This window comes from Amborella trichopoda, chromosome 2 (genome assembly GCF_054954075.1).
Source record: "Amborella trichopoda isolate Santa Cruz 75 chromosome 2, AtrichopodaSantaCruz75HAP2 v2.0, whole genome shotgun sequence".
In the NCBI taxonomy this organism is placed as follows: Eukaryota; Viridiplantae; Streptophyta; class Magnoliopsida; order Amborellales; family Amborellaceae; genus Amborella; species Amborella trichopoda.
In genome coordinates, this window is record NC_142337.1 from 60,160,201 (window position 1) to 60,186,923 (window position 26,723).

The 26,723-nt window shown below is 35.5% G+C and overlaps 2 protein-coding genes across 3 annotated transcripts; one reads left to right on the plus strand and one right to left on the minus strand.

Annotated features, from left to right (window-relative positions):
• Positions 1 to 1,702: 1,702 nt before the first annotated feature.
• Positions 1,703 to 3,329, plus strand: LOC18445108 (stress response NST1-like protein (DUF1645)). The gene has a single exon (XM_006855253.4). It carries the CDS (start codon positions 2,103 to 2,105, stop codon positions 3,039 to 3,041), a length of 939 nt encoding a protein of 312 aa, XP_006855315.1. The 5' UTR covers positions 1,703 to 2,102; the 3' UTR covers positions 3,042 to 3,329.
• A 10,454-nt stretch (positions 3,330 to 13,783) lies between these two features.
• On the minus strand, positions 13,784 to 23,443 carry LOC18445109 (uncharacterized). 2 transcript variants are annotated; one of them, XR_016049865.1, is made up of 6 exons: positions 22,843 to 23,394; positions 20,389 to 20,453; positions 18,709 to 20,217; positions 17,943 to 18,121; positions 14,735 to 14,906; positions 13,784 to 14,580 (listed from the first exon to the last, which is right to left on the minus strand). XR_016049865.1 is itself a non-coding variant. In XM_006855254.4 (5 exons), the coding sequence occupies exons 1-5, from the start codon at positions 22,937 to 22,939 to the stop codon at positions 13,925 to 13,927; spliced, it is 2,499 nt and encodes an 832-aa protein (XP_006855316.1). In that variant the 5' UTR covers positions 22,940 to 23,443; the 3' UTR covers positions 13,784 to 13,924. The 2 variants fall into 2 exon arrangements, 1 of the variants encoding a protein (XP_006855316.1); XM_006855254.4 differs by lacking the exon at positions 17,943 to 18,121 and having other exon boundaries at positions 22,843 to 23,443.
• Positions 23,444 to 26,723: the final 3,280 nt, after the last annotated feature.

Sequence of the window (26,723 nt, forward strand, 5' to 3'; positions counted from 1 at the left end):
TTCATTAAATATGAAAAAGAGAAAGGATTTTTTGAGTAGGAAAAAAAAAAGCTCAAATGATCTCTATAAGATGGGATCAAGGAAAGCATAATACTCATCCTTTTGAATGTCAGTCTTATGAGGGTTACAGAAATGGGTTTCCAAGAGAGAGAGACATGGCTTACGAGAGAGAAACGATATTCCTATGAGTTTTTTGTTGGTTAAAGTTTCACTTCTAGATAGAGAGAGTTTAGAATAAAAGATCAGTGATGATCTTTTATCGATGTTTAGATAGAGGTATTACTTTTTGTAACCCAAAATTGTATCTTTATTATGATAGTAGATTTTTATTTGTAAAAACCGTGAACTATGTAACTCGTGTATTATTGTAATACATTTTTTATATTTGTTTTATTTATTGCACCTGATTTATAATTGCACTAAATTATTTAAAATTTAAACAATAATGTACAATATCTTAAGTAGGATCCGAGAGGCTAGAGTCCCCAATATAACCCAACAGAAAGCGGGTCGTAACATTTGATAAATAAATTTTGTTTGTGGCCAAATAATATCACATCCTTGGTGCACCTGGTTTTTCATGTACAGTAGACAAGTTTGGATACAAGTAGCAAAAACTGCGGTGCCCAAAAGTGTCTGCATCAAGAAAAAAGAAATTCCCTGAATTTTGTAAGCTTTATTTTTCGCGGGGGAGAGCCGTCCAAGAGCAAGTGATGGGCGTCGGGGAGCGGACCTCGCACGAGCAAAAATGACGTCATAATCCCGCACATGTGACCATCTTTTCTATCAATGTACTTGGATTCTCGCGCTAATTAACCCACCACCTTCTCATTCGAGTTTATTTCCGTGTTAGAGCCGCTCCAGCCCCTAATGGAAGTTAATTTCGGTTACGGTGTTAATGCAGGCCCCTTTTATTTGAGTTAATTTCGATTTCAGTGTGAGCGGCGCCTAGTAGCTGTTGATTGTTTGCTACGGTAGCATATGGCCGTGTCAGAAGTGGCGGGGGTAGTGTCGAATTTTTCGGGGACAACAGGGGTTCACTATGGCTTTCAAAGTGAGGGGGGTGGAGAGGGCATCTGCATGGATGGATGTTTAAAAGGAAAAAAAAAATTGATGGGGCTATTTCATGGACAAGTGGTGCTTCATGGAACGGGGGTTGGTCATTTTGAGAGGGTAACTTCGTTATTTCCCATGAAAAAATGGCATATCTTGCAAGCTGCGAATCGTGAGGCGCAAGCACAGTCCGAGTCAACGTGGTTTTTTTTAATTTTTCTATAAGGGGTATTTCGTCATTTCCAATTTACTTAGTAGATTGGTGTCGGTGGCAAATGAGGAAGGTGGTACGACTTTTCAGTTTTAATTTCAGCATTTCCGAAACGGAGGGCATTTTCGTCTTTTGGGGGGCTTCCCAATCTATGGAGGATCGACCCTTGGTTTGCTGTCTCGTACATCACCCTGGAATGAAGGGCATTTTAGTCATTACCAATGCAGCAACCTCGTACAACCCCGTAAGCGAGGTCATTTTCGTCATTTCTGACATTGCAATTGGTTGAAACGAGAATGAAACCCCCTTGACACCGCAGTTACTTATAAAGCAAAGGAGGGAGTGGGGGCTACTAATCTCAACACTCATATTTAAACTTCCGCCTCCCTTCTATTTCTCTGTTCACATTACAATCTTCTCGCCCTGCCCTGCCCTGCCCTGCCCTGCCCTCCATTATTACTTGCAGAGCAAAAGACACGGAAGAACCACAGAGAAGAAAAGCACAAAGAGCCTCTAATCCCAAACCTCTCTCATTTATCTTATCCTTCCTCTCTCTCTCTCTCTCTCTCTAACCCCTCCCCTATCTCTCTCTACAACGCGCTCCCATTATTATTTGCAGGGGACCAAGAACAAGAACCCGGAAGATAATCAAAGCCATAACTTCCATCTCTTTCTTCACCATTATTGGACTTGTACCAAAGAGAAGAAGATTTATCCCTGTGGCTCAAACCCCTCTCTCTTCATAGGCAAATCCCTCTTCCTCCCATCATTACCCACAGAGAAAGAAGAAGCTGCAACAAAGAAATAAACCAGAGTGTAGGGAGAGAAAATCCAGAAAATGGACTATTCCACCCTTGAACCAGAAGCAGACAGCACATGCTCCACTCCCTACGCAAGCGCCCCTTCCTCTCCGCCTCGCCACCCCTTCTTCTTCTCCGCCCCTGCTAGCCCCACCCACTTCATAACCACCCCCACCACCGCCTCTATTATCCCCCCTGCCCCTTCTTCCTCCGACTTCGAGTTTACCCCTCGCTTTCCCCCGTTTTTCGACATTACCCCCAACCCAACGTCCATGATCTCAGCCGATGAGCTCTTTCTCAACGGCCAGATCCGGCCCACGTCAACCCCGCTCCCACAAAATCTCGTTGCTCCGAGATCTCGGCCAGAAAATAATGCCTCCACCGAGAATCTCGCCGCCCCATCGTCCCCGCAACGTGGTAGAGATCTAGCAAGGTCGCGGTCCCCACATCGGCGGACCAGATCCATGTCGCCGCTCCGGGCCCACGAGCCGGAAAACGCGCCGGAAGACTCTCCATCTCCGGCGGTCCTGCCGGAAAATCCCTCAAATCCAGGCCGTTCATCTCGCCGATGGATCAGTTTCAAAGATCTCTTATATAGGAGCAAGAGCGAAGGCAGGAGTTCTAGCAAAGAGAAAATATGGCTTTCTTTGACGTTTTCGCCCTCTAAGGAAAAGAAAAGTAACCCCAAAGGTCAGGTTCAGGGGCCGGAGAAGTCGACGGAAAAGTTGCAGACGTCCGAAAAGTTGGCAGAAAAGGGTCATATTCCGGCGCGGAAGTCTAATATGGGGAAGAGAAGGGTACCACCATCGCCTCATGAGGTTCATTACACAGCTAACAGGGCAGTTGCAGAGGAGATGCGGAAAAAGACGTTTCTGCCCTATAGGCATGGACTTTTTGGGTGCCTAGGGTTTAGTTCGAGGAGTTATGGCGCCGTGAATGGGTTGGCTAGGAGCTTGCATCCTGTTTCTTCCAGGTGAAATGAATAAAGTGGTGATTTTTTTTTTTTCTCTCTCTACTTTTTTTTGTACAGATTTCTCTCTATTTGTTTAGCTGGTGCCTGCTTTTTGTGGAAACTGGAAAGATATTGATGGAGAAGCTCTCTTTCTCTCTCTAGATCCGATGTATGCAAAAACATGTGCTCTCTCTTCACTAATTTTGCTGTACAAGTCGTGAGTATCTCACTGGATCTGCTGTATTTTTTGGCCGAGAAATATCTTCTCTTACATTGTATCTCTCTCTCTCAAAGTATAGTATTTTACAGTAAAGTATCCCTAGATTTTGCAGTTTTTTTATTATGGCTCCCGTTTATGCCATTTTATTCATCACTTAATCAATATTTAGATGGCAAACAAACATTATGTCTCTCTGATTGAGAAATTACTAAAATGCCCATTTTAGGATTTTCCTGGAAAACACTTATTGATGTTTATTGGTAAGGATTATTATGCCGACTGTATTAGTATTTAGTGGGTATTTTTGGCACTTCGTAGTGAATTGTCAAGGTATATCTGAAAAAGTGAGGGCTTCTTTTGGTAATTATTGCTGCCTTCCTTTATTTGATGCATCTCCATCCCTTGGATACATTTTCACAGAAGCATATTCTTGCTCTTTCTATTCTTAGTTTTTTATTTTTCTTTTTAATCCACATTTCATTTTTTTCCTGCTTTCTAAATTGTAGATGCCAGTTTTTCTTTTTAGAGAAATTTATGTAAATATCAATTTTATTTTCCGTTATTATCAAAATGCGTTTTATTTTCAAATATTATGCTCTATTTTTGTGTGGAATTATAAATGAGCAAAGGCCACCTCGTCACTTGTGCAGAAGCAGTCACGGGGTAAGTTTAGCGTTTTATTTTATTATTTTAGAAATTTATTAAAATACTTATGAGAAAAATATTATTTAATATTTTACTTGTATTTTTAACCTCTACAAGGTTGCGACTTTAAATAATCCAATTAAGGCACACTTCCAAATTATATCATAACATGTAATTTTGGCGTAAAAAATTCTTAGAATTATCTCAAAATCTATTTTCGTGTCTAATTATAAACTTTTGAACTCCAAAAATGGTTAAAATCAAGTAGATCTATAAACATATGAAAATCTAAAAAATGGATGCTTTAGATAATGTTTTGCAAGATGCACTATTTTTAGAACTCAAAATATATATTTTTTGTATATTCATAGATCTTGACATTGAGATGATCAATTAGAGGATTTTTCAACATTAAAACAACCTTTTTCGATGAATTTAAGGTGCATATATAATTTTACATTTTAAGGTTGCAACCTTGTATAATTTTTTTTTATTTTTTATTTAATTTTAAAATACCCATTATGAGCTCCCATATAAAAATGGCAAAAGTTTATAAAAGGTTGCAACATTAAAATGTAGACTCACATATGGACCTCAAAAATCTATTGGAAATGTTGTTTTAATATTGGAAAAGCCCTCTAATCAATCATCTCCACATCGATATCTATGAACATGAAAAAAAAAAGTTTTTGAGTCTCGAAAATAGTGTATTTTGCAACAAATTATCTAAACCGTTCATTTTCAAGTTTTTCATATATTTATAGATCTACTTGACTTTAAGTATTTTTAAAATTTAAAATTTTCTAATTAGGTACGAAAATAGATTTTAAGATACCAATCTTTTTTCACAAAAAATTACATGTTATAATAAAATTTTAAGGTGCACCTTAATTGGATTGTTTAAGGTTGCAACCTTATAAAAACTGCACCCTATAAAAATATGTAAGGGTGGTGCGGTTTGTATGCAGCCTAGGCTCTAAACAATCAAATTAGAGCCTATCTTCAAATAGTATCGAGAAATATGGTTTCAATACTGGAAATCTTTTTGATAGCCTTAAAATATATTTTCAGCTTTATTTATAAAGTTTAAAGCTTAAAAAATACTGTAGATCAGAGATATATAAAAACTTGAAAATCTTGAAAATTGATGGTCTAAAAGTGCGATACAAAATACACTATTTTCAAAACTTAGAAATCCATTTTTTTTTTCATGTCCATACATTTTGATGTTGAGATGATGAATTTGAAGATATTTAGACATCAAAAACAATCTTTTCTAATAAAATTATTGAGGTAGGTTCTAATTTGATTGTTTAACGCCACAACAAATTTTTTTCAATATATAATAATACCATTTACTTTTAGTACATCGAGTTTACAATTATTTATAACAATTATTGATGTCCATGTCATTTTAAATAAGATGGTTGTGAGTGTGATGGTCTAGAACTAATAATTAGACTCTAGGTTCATTCCTTTTAAAAAGGATTGAGGTTTGTTTGCCTTTTTATACCGTACAAATTTATGGCGACGAAAACCGTATGTTGGCTTGAAAATTTCTTTTCATCGTGGTTATAAAATTTAAAATTTTAAAAATTGTGTGGATCGAGTAAAAAAAAAAAAGACGTTGAAAATCTTAAAAATAGGCAGTATGTGTTTCATTTTTTGGACTTAAAAATTTTTATTTTTATTTTTGTCTTTCATGTTCATTATCTCCATGCCAAGACGATCACTTGGAGGATTCTGTGATGCCGGAGCACTCTCCTCAATAGGATTTTTGAGGTCCACCTTAGTTCGACATGAGAGAAGGATAGGTTGAAGTCATCCAAAAATTATGATGTGAAGGGTACTTTAATAAGAAAAAAGTTTATATAGAGCTGAGGCTCTAAACAATCAAATTATATCTCACATCAAAAATTTCATTAGAATAGGTTGTTTTGATGCTCAAATATTTTCAAACTATAAATCTCAGCATCAAGATGCATGGATACGAAAAAAAAATGGATTTCAAGTTTTGGAAATACGGCATCTTGTAATTTTAAAAATTTTAAAGTGTTTATAAATCTCCTCGATCTACATTATTTTTTAAGCTTTAAATTTTATGATTAGAGAAGAAAATATATTTTAAGGCTATCACAAAGATTTTTAATATTGAAACCACATTTTTTGATATTATTTGAAGGCGCCCTTTAATTTGATTCTTTAAAGCCTCGGCCCTATACAAACTACATTTTGCAAAAGATTGCAATTTTAAACCATCAATTTAAGGTGTACGCCCACGCCCAAACCTTAATATAAGGAGATGTAATTTTTGTGTCAAAAGTCCTAGGATAGTATGAGAATCTATTTATATATTTAATTATAAAATTTTAAACTCTAAACATAGTTCAAATCAAGTAGATCTATAAATGTATGAAAATCTTGAAAATAGATCGACAAAATGTATTGCAAATTGCAATATTTTTTAGACTCAAAATCTTTTATATATATATATATATATATACTTATCAATGTCGTGATGATTAATTAAAGGGTTTTTCAACATTAAAATAGCCTTTTACAATGAATTTTTAAAGTACAACTTAATGTTATATTTTAAAGTTGCAACTTGCAACCTTAGATAAAGTATAAACTCTTTCCATCAAGAAAACATAAGGGTTACCCTTAACTATAAGGGATATTACTGTAAATTTCTTAAATATTAATTTTATGTCATTGGCTATTTTCTAAGAAAGCCTTTTAAAGATGAAATGATAGATTATTGAAGGAAAATTTGGACGGTTTAATCGGTAACCGTCTGGTTAGATTGGAACTAGCTACTGGTTCGCCAGTTTCAATTTTGGCCGGTTTTGATGATCGGCTAGGTATTTTTTTTAAAAAAATAATATAAAATTCCAAAAAGTAAGGGATTTTATGTGTAATGTATTTTTTAATATTTTATATCATTATGGCAAAGATTGGAAATTGTTTTGGTCATTAATTCTTATTTTTATATTTTTCTATCTTTTTTAAAAAATTCAAAAATACCTCTGGGCAAAAATCAATTATTTAAACTCTTTTTTTTAATTAATTTTCAACTTCATTTGGATGTGCTTTTTTGTATTCTATTAGATTTTATTGTATGTTTTTTTGTTAAAAAAAAAAATCACACTTTTTTGACTGAGAACGTTGAATCGGCCGGTTTACTGGTTAGGCCGGTTGAACCGCTTCGAGGCCCATGTCCTGATAACCGTTCCGAATCGATTTTTCATACACTAGATAGATTGAAGCTAACCGGAACTACTGGTCAAGGGTATTTTACAGTGTGATGATACTTGAGCGAGTCAACTCGAACTCGCAGCCCTGGTGAGTCTGAGTATCCTTGAGGTGGTTGGTTAGTTCGACTTGAGGATCTTACAAAATAAAATAAAAAATCTAAAAAAATAAAGAATTTATTTGTAATATTTTTTTTATTGTTTTCTATCATTTTGGACAAAATGGGAAGGTGCTTTGACCAGGACTACCTATTTTTATATTTTCCCTTCCGGATTATTTCTAAAATACCTGTCATAAATTGATTATTTTAAAAAATTCTTTTTTTCACTACTTTTTTTTAACTAGACGTGTTTTGTTGAATTTTACTTGGAACCTATTTTTCTTAATTTTTTTGGGATTTTTTATATTTTTTATTTTTCCCATCGTGCTTTTAGACATTGGTATTTTAGGAAAATATGATATTCATTGATTAAGGGGTGGGGTTTGTATAAGATTGAGGCCCTAAACAATCAACGTAAGGCGCACCTTCAAATAGTGTTGAAAGATTTATTTAATCTCTAATTATGGAGTTCAAAACTTAAAAAATAGTGTACATCGAGCAGATCTACAAACACTGAAAATCTTGAAAATGGACGGTCTAAAAAATGCATTACTAGACACACTATCTCCAAAACTTAGAAATCTATTTTTCTCATGTCCATACATCTTGAGGTGGAGATGATCAATTGGAAGATTTTTGGGCATCAAACATCCTCTCTTAGGGAATTCCTCTAGATTTGATTGTTAGGTGCTGACCTTTATATATATACTTTTTATTTTTTTAATGTACCCTTTGTTATAAAGGATATTAGTGTTAATTTCCTCGCCAAAAAGTGAAATTTGTGGCTATGGAAAATCCAGGAGTTGTCTTGGGTCTCTTGATGTGTATTGGATGATACGTATGTTTCAGGTGTATTGGAGATAAGAGAGAGAGATGGTGTGAGGCTCATTAGGCACGATGGCGAGAGTTGGTGTGTACTTGGCTGTGGAAGATGCCTCTTTCAAAAGCGGCCCCTCATTTATGTCTTCCCTTGGTTGGTGGGTGCGGTAGGGGTCCCATGGGTTCATCATTTTTCTATTATAGAGAGAGAGAGAGAGAGAGAGAGAGAACGTGTTATTGGATGCGGTTCCAGTCATGAAGCGAGAGAGTGTGTACATGTTACTGATGAGGTTCGAAAAAGGCGAGTCATGGGGAAAGAGAGAGATCATGTTAGTGATGAGCTTCCAACTTCCAAAAAGTGAAAGAGAGAGAGAGAGAGATCATGTTAGTAATGAGGTACCAAAAAGGCCAGTCATGGAGAGAGAGATCATGGTAGTGATGAGGTCCCAAATAGGTCAGCCATTCAGACAAAGAGAGAGAGAGATCATGGTATTGATAAGGTCCCAAATAAGTAAGACATGACATTCATAGAAAAAGAGAGAGAGGTCACGGTAGTGACGAGGTTCCAATTAGGTCAGTGCAGCGTTTGAAATATCGAACTGGCTTCGAAAACCGGCCAAGGGGCTCGATCCAAGTAATCGCTAAATCCGTCAGCTCAACCGGTCTAACCGGACCAGTATAAAAAATATATTTAAAACATGATTAAATAAAGAACATTCAAATGAGGTCTCAAATAGATCTGTGTGAGAGAGAATGTTCAAAAATAGAGAGAGAGAGAGATGGGGTTCTATAAGGGGCATTCATATTCCGAGAGAGAAGAGATTTCAAGAAGGCTATTGATGCTGAGAGCGAGAACCCGAGTTCCAGAGGGGCTAATCCACGTCTTGAGAGGGGGAGTCATGCAAATGAAAAAGGACACAGTCTTTATAATTCCATTCCATACAGAAATGAGTAGACTCTTAAAAAATTATTTTTGAGATGAATTTTTTGACCCGATTTTTTAGGGTTATTTTGTATTTTTTTTGTTGTAGAGATTTGAGGAGTATACAAGATATTTATTTTAAGAGTTAATTTTTTAGATAGAAAGGAAAACGTACTTTGTTGGTAAAAAGGTTAACTTTCTTATAAAAGAAAGGAGATTTAGAAGGAAAGAGATAAATGTGTTCTATTTATTTGTTTTATTATTTCTAAGTGTATTTAAAAGAAAGAATCCGTTATTATAAAAAAACAGAGATATTTTTGAGGTGATTCCCTTATGGAACTCGAGAGAAGACATATTTTCTCAAATTTTTATTTTTTGATTTATTATTATTTCACTCTCAAACTTTTATTTTATTTTAATTTTTAGATTTATTATTATTTCTCCCTTGTTGCACGAGCCATTCCTGAAAATGCACTATTCTTCTATTCGATTATTGTATGGAAATTGGAAGGGTGGTTGTAATAAGCATGCATGTGTCTGGTGAAGTGTCCGAATCATGTGATTCGAAGCATAAAGAAGATGATGATGCAATGTAAAACACTCGTTCACTCTGAAGGCCGGAACATGTGGGGTTTGCATGTGCTGAAGGTAGGCAGCATCATTAATTTTTTTTTGAACAAAGCCATAAAAAATACTGCTAAGGGTCTTAATCATTATCCAAAAATTATTGTTTAAAAAATAATGGTTCACAAATCCCCCTGTTTCGATCGATATACAATAGACACCTACCTGGTTTAAGATTGGAATCAACGTTGAAGTTGTATATGGATCAGAAAATTTGATATATGGACCAAATAATAAAGGGTGCGGTTTGCATAAAGCCGAGGCTCTAAACAATCAAAGTAAAGCCCACCTTCAAATGGTGTCGAGAAATGTAGTTTCAATACTGAAAAACTTTGTGATGGCCTTCAAATATATTTTCACCACTAGTTATAAAATTTCCAGCTTAGAAAATAGTGTAGATCGAGCATATCAAATTATTGAAAATTGACGGCATAAAAATGGATTATAAGATGCACTATTTTTAAAACTTGAAATTCACTTTTTTTCATGTCCATGCATCTTGATGTCGAGATGATCAATTTGAGGATATTTGGGCATCAAAACAACCTCTTCTAGTGAAATTTTTGACGTGGACTCTAATTTGATTGCTTAGAGCCTCAGCTTTATATGAACGTTTTTCAACAATAGATTAAAAGATTATATACTATGAGACCATTGTCCTTATTACAAGGAGGCCACAATTATTTTTAGCTATTGGACGTCAGATTAGATGGCTTGATGTGTGACATGACTTTGAAATTTTTTTAAATTCAACTCACGGGGAAATGTTTTGGGACCCCCTTGTACCAAAAGGTAACTGGCCTTTTTGCATATTTTATAGAAGTGTTTGGTGAGTCAGCCGACTCATATTATTTTCGTGTGGTCTCCCTACAAATGTATCTCAAAGATGTATTTTTAATCCAAAATTTTACTGTTCGATAATCTCAACCATGACGATGATCTAAATTTGGACTTTTTATTTTTCAAAAATTATAATTTTTTTGAATGATTTACGTACGGCCCTAATTTTTTTTTCTAAAATACGAAATGCTCCGTTTATAAGTGAAAAATATAAAGAAGGTTGATCAACCACATTTTTTTTTTTAAATTACCCCTTAGTCTGAGGCTACCATCCTTAAACTGAAATTTAATGTTTTTTAGGTTTCTTGTTGACAGAGAAACTAAAACTAAAATTAAAATTAAAATTAAAACTAACAAACAAACAAAAAAAAACTAAAAAAACTCAGCTCGAGGATCCTTAGACGGAGAGGCAATTTAAAAAAAAAAAAAAAAAAAAATGTGGTTTGAGCGTTTCATATTTTAAAAAAAATTTAGGGTTCGTATATGGATCACTCTTTTTTTTTTTTTCGTTTTTAATTCCCTTCTTCACTGTCAATTTTAACTTTTAGTGGATGTAATATTTTTTGACATCCATCTTAGAGAAGAAAGAATGCATGGTAATAGGTGACTCCGCTAACTCACCAAAATCGTGTCGATATACTCCATAAATTTAGGTACGTTTTGTAATATGTGTATTTTTTATCAAATAGCCAATGTAGTTTATTGGCCAATTTAACATTTCAAATACGAAAAGACCATTTATCTTTGGGAAAAGTTTATATAGAGCTGAGGCTCTAAACAATAAAATTTGAGCCTACAACAAAATTTTCACTAGAAAAGGTTTTTTTGGTGCCTAAATATCCTCAAATTGATCATCTTGATATCAAGATGGATAGATATGAAAAAAAATAGATTTTAAGTTTTGGAAATAGTGTATTTTGTAACACATTTTTGAACCGTCAATTTTCAAGTTTTTATAGATCTATCGATCATACTATTTTGAAGCTTTAAAATTTATAAATAAAGATGAAAATATATTTTAATTATCTCTCAAAGATTTCCAATATTGAAGCAACATTTCTTGACATTATTTGAAGGGAGGCTCTAATTTAATTGTTTAGAGCTTAGGCTCTATACAAACCGCACCTTTTATCCTTTGTACAAAAAAGTCACAATCATCGTGTCCTTCAAATTTCAAAATTAGTGGTTATACCAAAAGGTCACAACTATCCTTGTCCTTTAAATTTCAAAATTAGTGGTTATAACAGTGTCACTAATCAAAGTATCAAAAACAAAGTTGAACTACTCACCCTAAACTATCCAATTTGACATCTAATAAGTGGGAATAGTTGTGACCTCCATGTCTAAAAGATAAATGATCCTTTTATGGACAATCTCATTATAAAAATATACATATATTAGTTTTTGTTTGTCCAAATATTTTTCTTTTGATCACAAATCTGGACCAATCCACCACACCAATTTCTTTTTTGAACACCGCTTAAAGCTATGAACCGATGAGATTGTGGTTTGCAACCTTCAACAATCAAAATAGGGTGCACCTCAAATTTTGTCATGAGATGCAATTTTGAGGCCTAAAATTATTAGGATGGTGCAATAATCTATTGTTTATCTCTAATTATAAAATTTTAAATAAAAAATTGGTTCAAATCTAACATATCTATAAATGCATGAAAATATTGAAAATTGGAGGTTTCAAATAATGTCTTGAGAGATGTACAATTTTTAAGACTTGAAATATCATTTTTTCTCCATATCTATACATGTTGATGTCGGGATGATCAATTATATACTTTTCCAATATCAGAACAACCTTTTTAGAAGGATTTTAGTGGTGCAAATTAATTCTATATTTTAAGGTATTAACCTTTATATAAACATCTTCCTCTTGAATGTGTTATTCAACTTTGGTTGTGGTAAATGTAGGGTGTCAACCTAAAACAATCAAAGGTGCATGTTCGGACCCTATTGGAGATGCTTTTTTATGGTTTCGAAAATCTCTGCAGTATTAAAAATCTCTTTCCACCCCTCGTTATAAAATTTAAAGCTTAAAAAAATTTAAATTGAATAGATCTATAAACACTAGAAAGTGAATGGTCCAAATAATATTTTACAAGATTAACTATTTTAAGGCCTTGAAATCCTCTTTTTTCTATTGATATCTAAACATCTTGAGTTCTAGATATTCAATTGAAAAGTTTTTTAGCATCAGAACAACCTTTTTTAATAAATTTTTTAGGTATAAATTAATTTTTATATTATACAACATTGATGCCTTGGACAAACTTTTTCATTTAAATTTTTAAGAAGAGTTGACCTCAAACGAAATGTCTCCCTCCCTTCAAGGTGATGAGGAGTTAAAATGCCATTTGTCTTTCAGGTATTTTTATCTCTCAATCTTTAAATGTTAACATATAACTCTTGTTATTTGACATTATTTGATGTACTAAATATGTCACATCGTACAAATTTGCCTTCACATCGTCATCATCAAAGTTTTTTCTCAATTATTTGGGGTAGGTTATACGAATTTTGGTCCATCCTTTTATTCTATCAAGAGCGATACTCTCAATAAGATTATAAATCCCCATATATTTTTCACTACTTCCAACCATATCTTTTTGAACTTACCCTTGTCTTTCTTTTAGTTTTCCACTTGAACCAACTCGCACGCTATATTGGGTCTGCACAGCATATGACCAGCCCATTTAAGTGTACTTTCTTTAATCTTATCATCTATCGGAGCCACATCTAAATTCTCCCTTTGTATATTTATCTTATCTATAAAAATTTGATTAGTGACAGTGTAACAGTGTCACCTGTTACATCTATCAGTGACAGTGTAACAGTGGTTGTAACAGTTGTAACAGTGTCACTTAAGCTGTACAAATTTGTCTTGTAAATGTTTATAAGAAGTTAGAGACCCTTCATCCGCTAGGCAATTCGCTGGCATATTTTTGTATGTATTTTCATCTTTAAAAATGTAATCAGAGCATACTGCCATCCGTCAATAAATCTGTCTGTTAAATAGTTGCAGGCCCTTTAGAATTGCTTTGGCTTCTATTTCCAATGGAGACCGAGATGGAGCTGCTGTCAAAATTTAAGTTAGGAAATCCCTCAAGTTAGGGTTTGATTCCTATTTTTTAAGAAAATGTTTTTGATGAGATTATTTACTTTTGAAACAAAAAGGTCACAATCATTATCAACCATTAGATGTAAAATCAGATAGGTGATAATGTGTCACTAATTAAGCAAAAAGTCCGAAATTTTTTTTTTCAAAAACTGTGATACACTTTTAAACATGATAGATTTCACATCCAATGGCTAAGAAATGTTATGACCTTTCCGAAACATGGATCAATTACCATAAAGCAGCAATCAATATAGGGGAACCACTAGGGAGATTGCAAGTAAAGTCCTGGCGAGAGAGAGAGAGATCACATCAATAAAGAAACAGAAGGAATATAGATACAATGGCAATAATTACAGTCTTGGCCATCCTAAGATATCATCCACCACTTCATCAACTAACGCCTGAAACAAATCCATCTCAACCACCGTCCCCAATTCAAATCTCTCAGCCTCAAAGTCCACCCACTTCCCCAATCCAATGCTCATATCTTTCTCTATAATTTCATCAACCATGCATTCTCCCATGCTTTTCCACCTTGATATTTCTACGCATGCTTCTTCTACCAATCCATGCTTATTTGAAATAGCTACGAGCCCTCTGGCCCATACTTTATACCCACCCTTTCCACATCGGCTATATTTTGAATCCACAAACTCCCCTACACAATCAAAAACCACCTTCCTATGTAAAAAAGCAGCTTTACTATCCATGCGGTCCTCTTGCTTTAATCCACGCTCATGATTTCCTCTCTCTAGCCTGTCAAAGAGAAGTGGATCGATAAACTCGCCTGAACCTGCCAAATACTCAGACCTTAAATCTGAGCTGCTAATAATTTCCCTGACATATTCTAGTTCCGCTCTCTCTACTCTCTGTTGGCCTCTTTTGACGCCAATTTCTAATGGGGTAAAGTTGCTTATCTCTGGTATAAGAGAGGAAGCAGAATCAGATAACTCTTCAGCCTCTGGTTCTGCTGTCTTAGATAGCAATGTAGGATGCAGCTTGATACCTGAAACATAGAACAAGAATGATGAATCTGGGGTTACATCCAAATTTTCATTATTTGGAAATGAGAGGATCCTCTGCTCAAATGAAGTGAAAAAGAATTAAGAAATAAAACAAGATTTCAAATCAAGTGCGAACAATGGGCTATATACACATACCAAGTGTACTGCTATCAAAGCTCTCGGACGAGTTGCAACTATCACATGGGAAAGCAGCCTCAAGAGTTGAGACTGGGCTCTGGTAGTCACAATCATCTCCAGCCATAGATTTCAAGGTGGCAAGGCGTCCTTTTGTAGCATTAAGTTTGCCGTCCCTTGTTGTTTCAGGCACCTGAATGGTCATGTGGAATGTAATTTATAGGAGGTTAAAAGAAAACTCAAGTCATGCTTAAGACAAATGAAAATGCGGCGGGAAAAGAGACATTCTTTTTGTTTATGGTTTAACAAGAGATTCAAAATAATTGAGAAATTAACAATTTTTATATATCATAGTCTATTTATTTATTTGTTTAAGTTATACACGACTTAACTAGGCACCTACAAGATGACGTACTGTGGGGTATGTTGTTCGCGGACGACATAATTTTGATCGATGAGACCCAAAGCAACATCTACACAAAGTTAGAAGTTTGGAATGATACTCAAGAATCTAAAGTTTTAAAAATGAGAGGGATAAAGACATAGTATATGGTAATAATTGGAATAGAGTCGGGGAAGAAGTTAGGATCGCCGACCAAAAAATATCAAAAAGAGCACACTTTCAATATCTTGAGTCCATAATCCAGGAAAATTGAGAGATTGCAAAAGATGTAGCACATAGAATCAGAGCTAGGTGGGGGAAGTGGAGATATGCAACTGGAGTTTTATGTGATCACCGGATACCAATGAAGCTAAAGGGGAAGTTCTATAGGATAGCTGCGAGACCAGCTTTGTTTTATGAAGCAGAATGTTGGGCGGTCAAGAAACAACATACCCATAAGATGAGTGTAGTTGAGATGAGAATGTTGAGATGGATGAGTGACAAGACAATAAAGAATAAAATTCAAAATGAATACATTCGGGAGAACTTAAGTGGGGCTCCAATAGGCGATAAGATGACATAACGTAGACTAAGGTGGATTGAGCATATGCAACACATGTTAGGAAGTGCGAGTTGGATCAAGTAGAAGACTAAAAAATGGCAAGGGGTAGGCCCAAGGGACATGAATAGAAGTAGTAAGAAAAAATATGGGGACTTATGGCCTCATTGAGGGTACGGCCCTTGATAGAGCAAAATAAAGGACCGGGATTTGTGTAGTCGACCCTTGATAGTTGGAAAAAAGGCTCGAATGATGATGAAGATGATAATAGTCTATTTATTTATTTGATTCAACAAGTAAGCTAAAGAGCACATGCTATGATCTAATGCCCTATATTTTGTAACAAATGATACGCTTGACCATAATCAGAATGAGAGAAGCAACAATTATTATATCCAAGATTTCACGTAAACCACAACAATTAGTTAGGCCTCCAGTAAGTCCCGCCCATAAGGGGGAATAGTCAACTAGATCACCATGATAATGGAAGTAAATGTCACTTAAATTTAAGGGGGTATTGAAATCCAGTTGTTGGAAAGATTTGCAGGATTCACAAGGTATACACTAAGTTTGACTAATGCAATATCGATAACTGCACTAGGTTATATGACCTAGATCAGTCATCCTCAGACAATTTCTGGCTATCTTCTTTAAGTCTGAGATCCCCTCAATATCATTGGTCGTGATAATTAATGAATATGCTATGCATACAAACTGTTCAATCCACAAATCCTTTTGGGTTTAACTATGACCCCAAAAAGACTTATTTCATCAAGGAAGCAGATTCAGCAATTACTCTTTTAGTATCAGCCCTTTATTTTTTACTCAGCCACCTAGAACATGGTTTGACCATCTTGTCCCCTTCACAAAATGTAGACTCAACTTGGCACATTTGTGAGTGTAATCTTGAGGAATAGACAAAATGTTGATGATATACTTAAAAAGTGAAGAAGAATTATTTAGAACGAAAATATCTTAAACTGAAAGGAAACTGAACCACAGAAATGAGGTTCATTCACTGAAAACGACAATTTAACACCCTATTTTTCTCACTTCAATGTTTCCTTTACTTAAGCATTCTTAGAGGAAAGCCCTATTAATCAAAAGAAAATCAAAATTGAGTCACATAGAACCATTCAAGCCCAGTTTTACCCTTATTTTCTCAGCTCCTTTAGTACAGCATCCTTAGAGGAATAATTAAGACCTTTTTCTGAAGACTGGAATGATTAACTTGTATTAATCAGGTAAAAAGAAATTCAGTCATACCAGAACCATTCTTTCCCGAATATGACCTATAAAATGTTAAATTCCCCCATCCTAATTACTAAATCAAGTTCTTACATTTTCCCATCCTAATTGTCCTTCTGATATGTGTGGCTATTTTAAAGAAAAGCATGGTCTCATTAGAGGTCAATTAAGTCGGATAAAATAAAGCTGTGGTAGAATATTTCCTCCACTTTTTCTCTGGTTTTGAAAAGAGAAAAAATGAAAACTTAGAGATAAAACACAATGGAAGATAAGAACAACCTGCTCAATCTTAGGTTTTCTATTAGGTGTCTTAAATATAATGCATGTGTCTAATGTCACTGTAGAGTTCAAGACGATCTCTCAACGTAACACTGTAAAGCAGTTTTCATTTTTGGGACTAAGAATTCTTATTGAATCAATGTCATTGTGACTCCGTTAATATAACATATCACCACACCAGGTCCTTGCTTAAGTACCTCTGCATGACCTGGACCTAACAAACTTAAATATTAGGGCAATTATCATAAATATCCCTCGTCATGGATACGATACATCTGTGGCACTTTGTACAAAGCATCACGATTTTCATAGAACTGTGGAGGTTGTTTAAACCTCCAAATCCCATGCACTTGCTTGTAGGGGCACCACCACGGATCTAGCAAGTTTATGGTGGTGCGTCATGGACCTCTTAGGTCCGTGATGGTGCCTAAGGCACCATCCAGCCCCCTAGATGGTACAGGAGCCTCTGGCATCACCACGGACCTGTGCATTAGACACCTTCAAGAACCCAACAGACCTAGCAGGTCTGTTGTGGTGCTGTCACTGACCTGAAAGGTCCGTGATGGTGCCCGTGTTGCTTTGTAGAGCTACAGATGTATCAATTCAATATCGACATTAAACAAAAAATGAGGGGGAAAATAATGGGAGATTTTGGAATATCAGTAATATCCAAAATTTTGAACGATATTTCTAATAAAGTTATCTTATGGAGAACCACTGCAATCACTCTCATGAATAACTAAATGACTAATGAAGCACACCTAGCATTTTTCCAGTCCCATTTGATATTCCCTTCACCACAGTTCCTCACGAAACTATCCGCTCTCCTCTTCATATGAATAATAAATCGCTCCCCATCATGATAAATCTCTCTCCATCAAGTGGAAGATTTCCCCACTCCGGAAAAGGGCAAGCACCACTTCTCCCTGCTAGCGTGCTACTATTTATGGTTGCAAGCATTTTCATTCCACAAGGTTAATGTTGCTATAACACTTTCAAAAAACAAAAAGGTTAATGTTGCTATAACACTTTCAAAAAACAAAAAGGTTAATGTTGCTATATTTTATGTCAGAAGGTTCTCAAAAGCAAGGCCCATTTCAAACAGTTATATAAGTTGACTAGATGAGCCAAACGCATATAAATCTAGATGTATGGTAAAGGGTTATAAGAAAGGTAATAGAAAGGTATTATATGCATCGCTCCTATGAGCTGAAGGTTTGTCCAATCTAAGGTATTTTCTAGTGAAGGCTAAGTTAGCATGGGGTTTACACCCCAAAAACCTTCAGAAAATAAGCTCCATAGAACTACAGAATGATCCCCAAATGTTCTGGCAAAGTTGTGTATCAACCTCTAGTTCCTCCCAGGACAAAGTACCAAGAGATTACAGCGTTTCCAGCATTGGATTGGCTGCCAGATTATAAACTAGTTGGCAAACTAGAGCAATTATTATTTTAGGTACTCACTCCACGAATGAAGTATCACAATAAAAGAACTTCCAAACAGGAAAGAACAGAGCAATGCACATACCAGAAACTCAAGCTTTGTATTGGATGTAGGACCACATGCTGACCAGCAATCAGATTCAATCGATGAAGTGCCTCTACACGAATTATCTTTTTGAGGCCTCACTGTGCCCTTCTTCTCCTCTTCCTTTGTCGCAAGGCTTTGAGTATTAAGCTTATGTATCAAATCTTGTAATATGGATGCCGTTGCAAGGGCACCAGAAACCTTTGATGATGTAACACCAACTGATGTCAACTCCTTCAACTTCTGTTCTAGAAGAGAACCCAAAGCATCTCCCCCTAAAACTCTAGAACCATGGTTTGATGATGGATGCCTAGTTTTAGCACTCGAGAAGTTCATTTCACCACGAGACCCAAAAATCAAATCATCTTTGACAATTTGTGTGTGCTCTTCTGTTGTTTCCATATAGGGACGAGGTCTAGGCATGGGCATCATGGGGGAAGAGAAAGTAAAGGAGACAACATCCATACATTTACTACTACTACTAGAAATGGTCTCTTCATCAGGGTGCCACATGTTATTCCTTTTCTCACTTTCTGCTCGTCCAGAGAGATTTCCTCTGAAAACCCGTTTATCTTCTGCCAAAACAGTCACTCCAGGCCGTCTCTTTTCAGCACGTAGAGCCCCATCTATCTGTCTTTTCTTTCCACCTGAGACCTTGTCTCTCGAAGAGGCAGGTTCTTTGTCTAACGCACTTCTCTCTAGGCTTGCTTTCTTGATTCCAGCTTTTGCAACATTTGTAAATCTATCTTGAGACTTGGACCGTGGCTCATTTTTCCTATCAGAAGTTAAACCAACATGTTCTTTAGTAATGGAAGGCTTACTAGAAGATACCTTAGAAGAGTTTTGTTTGAGGTTGTTCTGCTTAAGAACAGAAGAAGGCACAGGTTTCTTCTGCTTAGTGTTTTGAACATTTGGTTGGCTTCGTAATTGGCGGTTCAATCTGGACTCATCAGGTAGTGCCTTTTGGACCATAGAACCATTAGACAAGCCCTCCCTTCTCTGCACATTGACCTTAGCTTGAACAGCTAGCGAGATTGATTTTCCCCGATTCCTCCCAATAACTGAACTGCTGTCACTCTCTTTGGAATTTGGACTGACCCACTGAGTCCTTTCATTTCCTTCTTGATTGTTTCTTACTAGATGCTTTGATTGAGAATTACGTGAAATCAAAGGTATATTCATATTCTCATATTGGAACCTTTGGGTGGTTGGCCTTTTCTCAATCAAACAAGTTTTCTGTAACTTCTGGGGACTCATTTCCATGGATTTCTTAGACACAATATCAAGTTTATTTGACTGATTTCTAATGGGTATGCCATGGATTGCTACAGTAAACCGGGTTGAGTTGGTTTCTAAAACATCTTTGGAGGGTAAAGAGTCGAGACCCATGAGCCTGGCTACCACACCAGGTGCTTTGCTACCAACCACTTCAACTTCTGTTGAGGAAGCGATGCTGCTTGTTTCACTTCTTTTTGTATGTACATCCTGTCCTCTGTTCTCATCCAAAATCTGTAGTACAAAGAGCAAAGAAAAGCATTTCAGAATCTCCTAAAAATGAGCAATAATGAAAGTGAAAAACAATTGTTTTTTTTCTATATAATTACATTGTCAACAAACAAATGCATGTAATGTATAGTTACACTTTGAACAAATAAATGCTAGTAATATGGCAAAACATACTGGAAGAAGCTTGTCCAGTAGCATCTTCTCATCATCGAACTTCCTTGGATCTTCTTTTTGTGTCTCTGTAAATGAATGCCACAGAGAACAAGAAATCTATTGTCAACCAATTCATGAGAGAGAGAGAGAGAGAGAGAGAGAGAGAGAGAGAAAAAGCTATGAGGCTGACACTTTCACAAAATTTGTTGCAATTACGACAGGCTTCATATCTACTTCATGCCGGAAAACACTTCATTTTCTACCCATGCTTCAAAAGTAAAGGTTGTACTTTCAGAAATATACAAGAATCTGTACAAACAGGTATCATTTCAGGGGAAAAAGAAATTAAGAAAAAAGACATGAGCTTCTGTACCAAAGATGGCTTTTCTTCATGGTTTCATAAATGATGTCACTAGAGTCATAACAAAGCACACGTATTTCTCCATAAGTTAAGGGTGTACAGAAATTAGTAGGAACTTGGTCTTTCTTGGTTATTTGTTCATGATTGCAACACTTCATCCCAAGTCCGATTCCTACCTCTGAACCAAAAAAAATTAAAAAGAAAGTCGAGAATCTTGACGGCCATATTTCAAAAGAAAAATTACATTTGAGAGAAATTGGCATATATTTCAATGTTTAATACAAATGCTGGGAAAATCCTTGAAAAATCAGAATATCTACTCCCAAAATATGCGCGCCCATTGCCTAGGCTAATGAGATGGGTAAAAAAAAAGCCTGGATCTTTTAGTTAAGAAAATTTAAGCATGACCACGACTTGATTTGCTCCTGCAATGACTCGAATATGCAAATATTTGTCCGAATCTAGCCAATAAATTTTTAGATGTTTTCCAAAATGGGTTAATAACCATCAATCAATTTCATGAAAGAAAATTTAGCCATTAAAAATCGAGGAACTTGGTCTTTTTTTATAGTTTTGTATTGTCAAAATTGGGCTAGCCACGAACTAGTGGAGAAGTTTGATCCAAGCAATACCAATATTGTACTACATTTAAAAAATAAAAATTAAAGATAAAAAAAAACATAAATAATAAAAAATTTGTTCAACTTTGTTAAGTGGGTATTGTAACCGGCTAACCACATTGATTTTACTCAGTTTTTGACACAACCCAATTTTTTACTACATCAGTCATGGCCCCGAAAGGCAATCCCAGTGGTCAGGCTGGCCTATTCAATCAGGTTTCAGTGACACAGGTTGAGATTCATGTCACTAGAGAAGGGATTGCAAACGTACTTTACATCCGGTAACTTCGATCTGCTTCACTTACGAAAGCAAGATATCCATAATTAAATCACTTTGAATGATCTACAAAGGGCAAATATGAATTATTTCTTTCATTTTGGTGCTTCGTGTACTCATTACCACCCAGTGTGAAATAATTTGCACATGCTCAAAGAAATCCAAAAAGATAAAAAAAAAATGATTTGCACATGCTGCACAGTAAAAATTCCTAAAATGACCATATGTTGTATAAAAGGAAAATAATAATAATTTTTTTACTGTTTCTGGTAACAATAAAAACTTGAGTAAAGTAATATTTTACTGAAGTACAAAATCGATAGGGTCATTCTACCACATATCTCCTAACAGTCATATATAACAAAGAATTTGCCCTTTTTTCTTTTTCTTTTTTGGCAAAAGTTAGCACTTGAAATTTTTGAAAAGGATAAAGGCAAAATTATTCCATTTATATAAAAGTTACACTATGAATATCCGAAATTTCTTTTATACATGAATATCCCGAAAATATCCCTAGTAATGGTCCCAATTTCACTAAAATATTAAAAGAAATTAAAATTTTAAGACCACATGACAAGGATATAATAGAAATTTCCAAATTGACACGCTGCTTATTTGATAAGATCCGAAGAAATCGGTCGTTTTTCACCAAAAAGTTGAAGTATTTGTTTGGCCACCCCTAAAAAAGGGAGTGGCCCCAATCTCCCACCAGCTAAACTCACACAAAATTTTTCAAAAGAAGTTCCAAAATGTCCCCTACTAACCCTGATATTTCAACTCTGCCCTTATCATCGGTAAAAAATTTACAAAATACACTTGCACTTCAAATGATAAGAGTACTAAGTTACAGAGAGAAAGATGATAACGTTCAATCCAAGAGAGACAGACGTTCAATCATGTAGGGAAGAGAGAGATGCCACGGTTTTCATTTGTCATGGACCACCTAGAGAGAGAGAGTTCATCTGTGTCGGTGCCCCTAAGTGTGAAATCAAGTATCACTCCCAAGTAAAAGACGCTTGTCATTTTGCATTTTTCTAATGGATGGTCCAGATTGCAGCAGGGACATCTGCATTTGATAAACCTGAACCCCCATTCACTGCAACTAATCCACAAATTCTCACCTTTCCATGAAACCATCGCTTGCTTTCTCAGCTCATTTCACAAGAAAAAGCAACCAAAACAACAAACCAGGAACCCTAATTCGAGGTGAGGAGTACCTGCTGGAATGATCTTCTGATGAAACCCTAATTTCCTGCGCATTGATCCGCCATTGCCGAACAGCTGAGACCAAACGCCTTGCTTCTCTCCTCCCATCTCAAAAGACCCTTAAAAAGCCCTAATTTCTCTGAACAAAAATCCTCAATCCCATTTCCATGGATCCAGTATAAACACACAACTGAAGACATCGCCTTTTGGTTCGCCTCCCATTCTCAGTCAAAAGATAGAGAAAACCCAAGAAAATGCAGCTTGGAACGGCTATTTTGTCAGAGACAGGCCCTAGAAATTTAAGAGAGAGTTAAGAGAGAGAAAGTGAAGAATGTGTCTGGATATAAATGAGAAAATTTAGGGCATTGAATGAACACAACAACTCAAAGAAGAAGAAATGAATACAGAGTGAGTTGAAAGTACAGATAGGGTTTATATAGGAGAGAGAGTGCCCTGTAAAAAATAGAATTTAATTTTTTATTAAAAATTGTCTGGGAAAAGTCGAGGTAACGTCTCTCTGAGGAGGGCAAAGTATTCAAATTCCAAACCCTAAAACCAAAGTCAAATGGCCCATTGGGCTCCGCTTCTTAGGTGAACTCGGCTGAGGCACACGTGTGAAAGTCTGATGCATTTGATTGGGTTTGTTCTCTCTCTAAGATGGATGGACGGCTGAAAACGAATGCGTGGTTCTTGAGAAATCCAGACCGTTGATGTGGTCCTGGATTGGATCAGAGTGGGTTTTTTAAGATGTTGACAATTCAAAGTGGAGTTATGCTCTTCTTTGGTACGGTGGCAGTCACATTGTGGCTAAATTTGTGGAAAATTTCACACACCCCCAACAATGAAATTGTTGGTAACCTCCCTCAAAGAAATTTATCGGTAACTTTGACCCCATATGACCCTTATCTAACAAATACACCCCCAAGTCAAAATCAAAAGTAGAAAAAACCAAAATGCCCTCCTACCTCTCTCTTCTCCGGTCATGGCAACAGGATAGGCGGTCCGACACTAGCTACACGCGGTTTGGCGGATCCAACATTTGGTTAGGCAATTGTTTCTTTGTCTAGGCTGTCAGTCCAGCAAAAGAAAATGTGATCCAGCACTGGGTGCCCTCGGTCTGGCAAAGTTTTGATGGGGTCCAGCAATTGTTCTACAAAATTCGACATGTGATGGCTTCGGTCCGGCACATCGTTACCTCAATCCTAAATGTCTTTACGTCGGTCCAGCAATTGTTTAATACGGTCGGCATGTCTTTACCTCGGTCCCGCATGCCTTTACATCGGTCCAACAATTGTTTACTACGGTCCGGCAGTCAACATTTGGTTGTGTATTTTACAATGATGTGACGCGAGCTTGTACAGACAAAAGTATTTTGGTCTTAATAAATATAACGTTTTTACTTTAGAGATATTTGTTATAAAAGTATTTTTGAAGTAAAAGTTGCAAAAATAAAATTAATTGGGGAGAGATTGTGTAGAAAGCCCAAAGTTGAGGGTATACACAATTTTTCAAAAAAAAAACAAAAATTTAGTGGAGAGAGAGAGAGGGGAGTGGACACAGAACTGGACCAAAGAGATGTAGAAAATGTAGAGAGAGAGAGATTCTTGAGTAAGAAAATAACTACTTGAAGAATGTGATACAGTTAGTATGGAACACAATGAGACAACGCCTCGAGTGCACTTCAGCTTTTCTATGCTTTTTTGAATTTGCATTTTAGCTTTTATATAAATGTTTGAAATCTTTTATTTTGAGAAAAGTATTCAAGACATAGCTTTTATATAGGTTTTGATTTTCATGTCCACCAAGTTAGAACCAGGGATAAGCCTGATTCCTATAGACTTAGCCTAGTTTTTTCATAAAGGAACCGAATGATCCGAATTGCTTCATCCCAACTAATATTATTTTTAGTATTTTTCATACTTTTATTTTTAAATTTTCATTTTTATTTTAAAACTTAAATTCTATATTTAAAATTTTACTTTTTCTTTTGGGTCTGATTCTCCAATTTGCTGATTGGGATCTCCACCTCACCATTCTAGAATACATTTTTCCGGTTGGTATTCTTCTCTCTTTACACTGGTATTCTTTCGGAGTAATTTTTTTATACACAAAATAAAAAAATGTGTCGTCTTTATCTAAAATTAAAAAAATTTAGATTTTCAACTAGAGAAATCTTCAATGACCCCTCTCTTTAAGTTTTTCTCCATCTCCTTTTCACACGTGTATCTTTCTCCCTTAGGTCTATTTATTTCCTTGATTTTTTATTTTTCTCTCTTTATCTCTGTGCATACGTATTTTCTATCTCACGTACTTTCTATCTCAATTCAGTTTTAGCATATACATATTGGTGCTCTAAGAAATCGAGGCATTTCTATTTAGGGAAAGCTTCTATGTTCCCCTTATAATATAGAAGTTCTATGTTCCTTTTATCCAACCGTCCATTTTTTAATGGAGGGTTAAGATTATCCCAATCAGAATGTCATTTCTCTATACTGTTTTATTTTAATTTTTTTTTTTTCTATAAACTGTTTTGACACTAATTTTGGACGTCCATTCCTATATTAAACTCACACTAAAGAAAAATATAAAAAAATATTTTCAATAAAATAAATTTACCAAAATACCCCTGAAAAGCTTTAAGGGGTATTTTGGTCATTAAATTTTTTATCGAAAATTATTGTTAATATTTTTTATAGGTGCACCCCAATGAGAATATGGCATGTACCAATTTTATATTCAAAAAAGTTGTATTAAAAAAAACTAAAAATAAAATACTTTGAGACGTTAAATCTAAGATCAAATGGTGAGTGGCTCTCTTGATAAAAAATGGACGGTTGGATGGTAGGAGGAACATAGAACTTCTATGTTGTAGGGGAACATAGAAAGCTTTCCCTTCTATTTAACCAACTTTTATTTTCTTTAATCATTATTAAGATTTTCATGCTTATCCTTGATTTTTTTTGAACTATACGTGATTTATCGCAAATTGTTTTATTGTTTTCTGATTTATTTTCCTTTGATTTTTTTCAATATCCTCTTTGTTGTGGTAATTTGGTGTGTTATTATAAGTCTCCCTTGTTTATCCATAATTTCACGAATCTTAAAGAATTTTTGTTTTTGTCATTGAATTGCTATATGTTTCTTCTTTTTGTTATATTTCTACATGTAAGCTCATGATGTGTTTAGAGAGAAGACCCTGCATAATAGAACGTAATTAGAGCAAATCCTTATAGAAAGGAAGACATTATCTATAACTATGGTAAGAAGAAAATTAACAGCGGCATTAATCTTGAGGCCAATAAGAGCAAAAAGATTGCCAATAGAAGACAGGAGAGGACATTGGCAACACATTTTAAGATAAAAAAGATTGCCAATCGAAGATAGGAGAGGACATTGGCAACACATTTCTACGTAGCCAGTAGGGGTAAAGGATGACTGTAGGGGTGGCAATGGATGAAGACCCGAGGGGTAAACCTGATCCTGGTTTGGGTATAGGCCCAGAAATTAGACCAGTGGGTCGGGTCTTGGTCTAAAATTTGGACCCGAAAATTATTTGGGTATGAGACCGGTAGTATTTTTTGGCTTAGTAAGGATGAGCAGAAGGTAAATATGCCTTGGGGACTTTCAATTGGGATGAGGGTATACTTTGTAAGACTCCTACAACAACTGATGTGGTGGATAGAAGAATGGAGTTGGAGTCGTGTGGTAGCATCATTTATGCCCCAGCTAAAATCTAGGCTTTTATTCTCACCTAACATTAAAAAGCCACTAATTATTTAAAAACAAATAAGGGCTCGTCATCGCCATTGAATTATACCAAAAAAATCTGATGTGGTGGATATAGTCGAGTTGGTTTATGTGATACCAAACAATGCACTTAACGACACGTTGA

Bases quoted from the DNA above. Each gene is read 5' to 3' on its own strand.
- LOC18445108 (XM_006855253.4), top strand. From the start codon at position 2,103: ATGGACTATTCCACCCTTGAACCAGAAGCAGACAGCACATGCTCCACT.
- LOC18445109 (XM_006855254.4), bottom strand. From the start codon at position 22,939: ATGGGAGGAGAGAAGCAAGGCGTTTGGTCTCAGCTGTTCGGCAATGGC. The intron at 20,454-22,842 runs GTACTCCTCACC...ATTCATTTACAG, and splicing joins TCAGAAGATCATTCCAGCAG to AGACACAAAAAGAAGATCCA. The intron at 14,581-14,734 runs GTATGTGTATAT...TCTATGTTTCAG, and splicing joins CTTTGATAGCAGTACACTTG to GTATCAAGCTGCATCCTACA.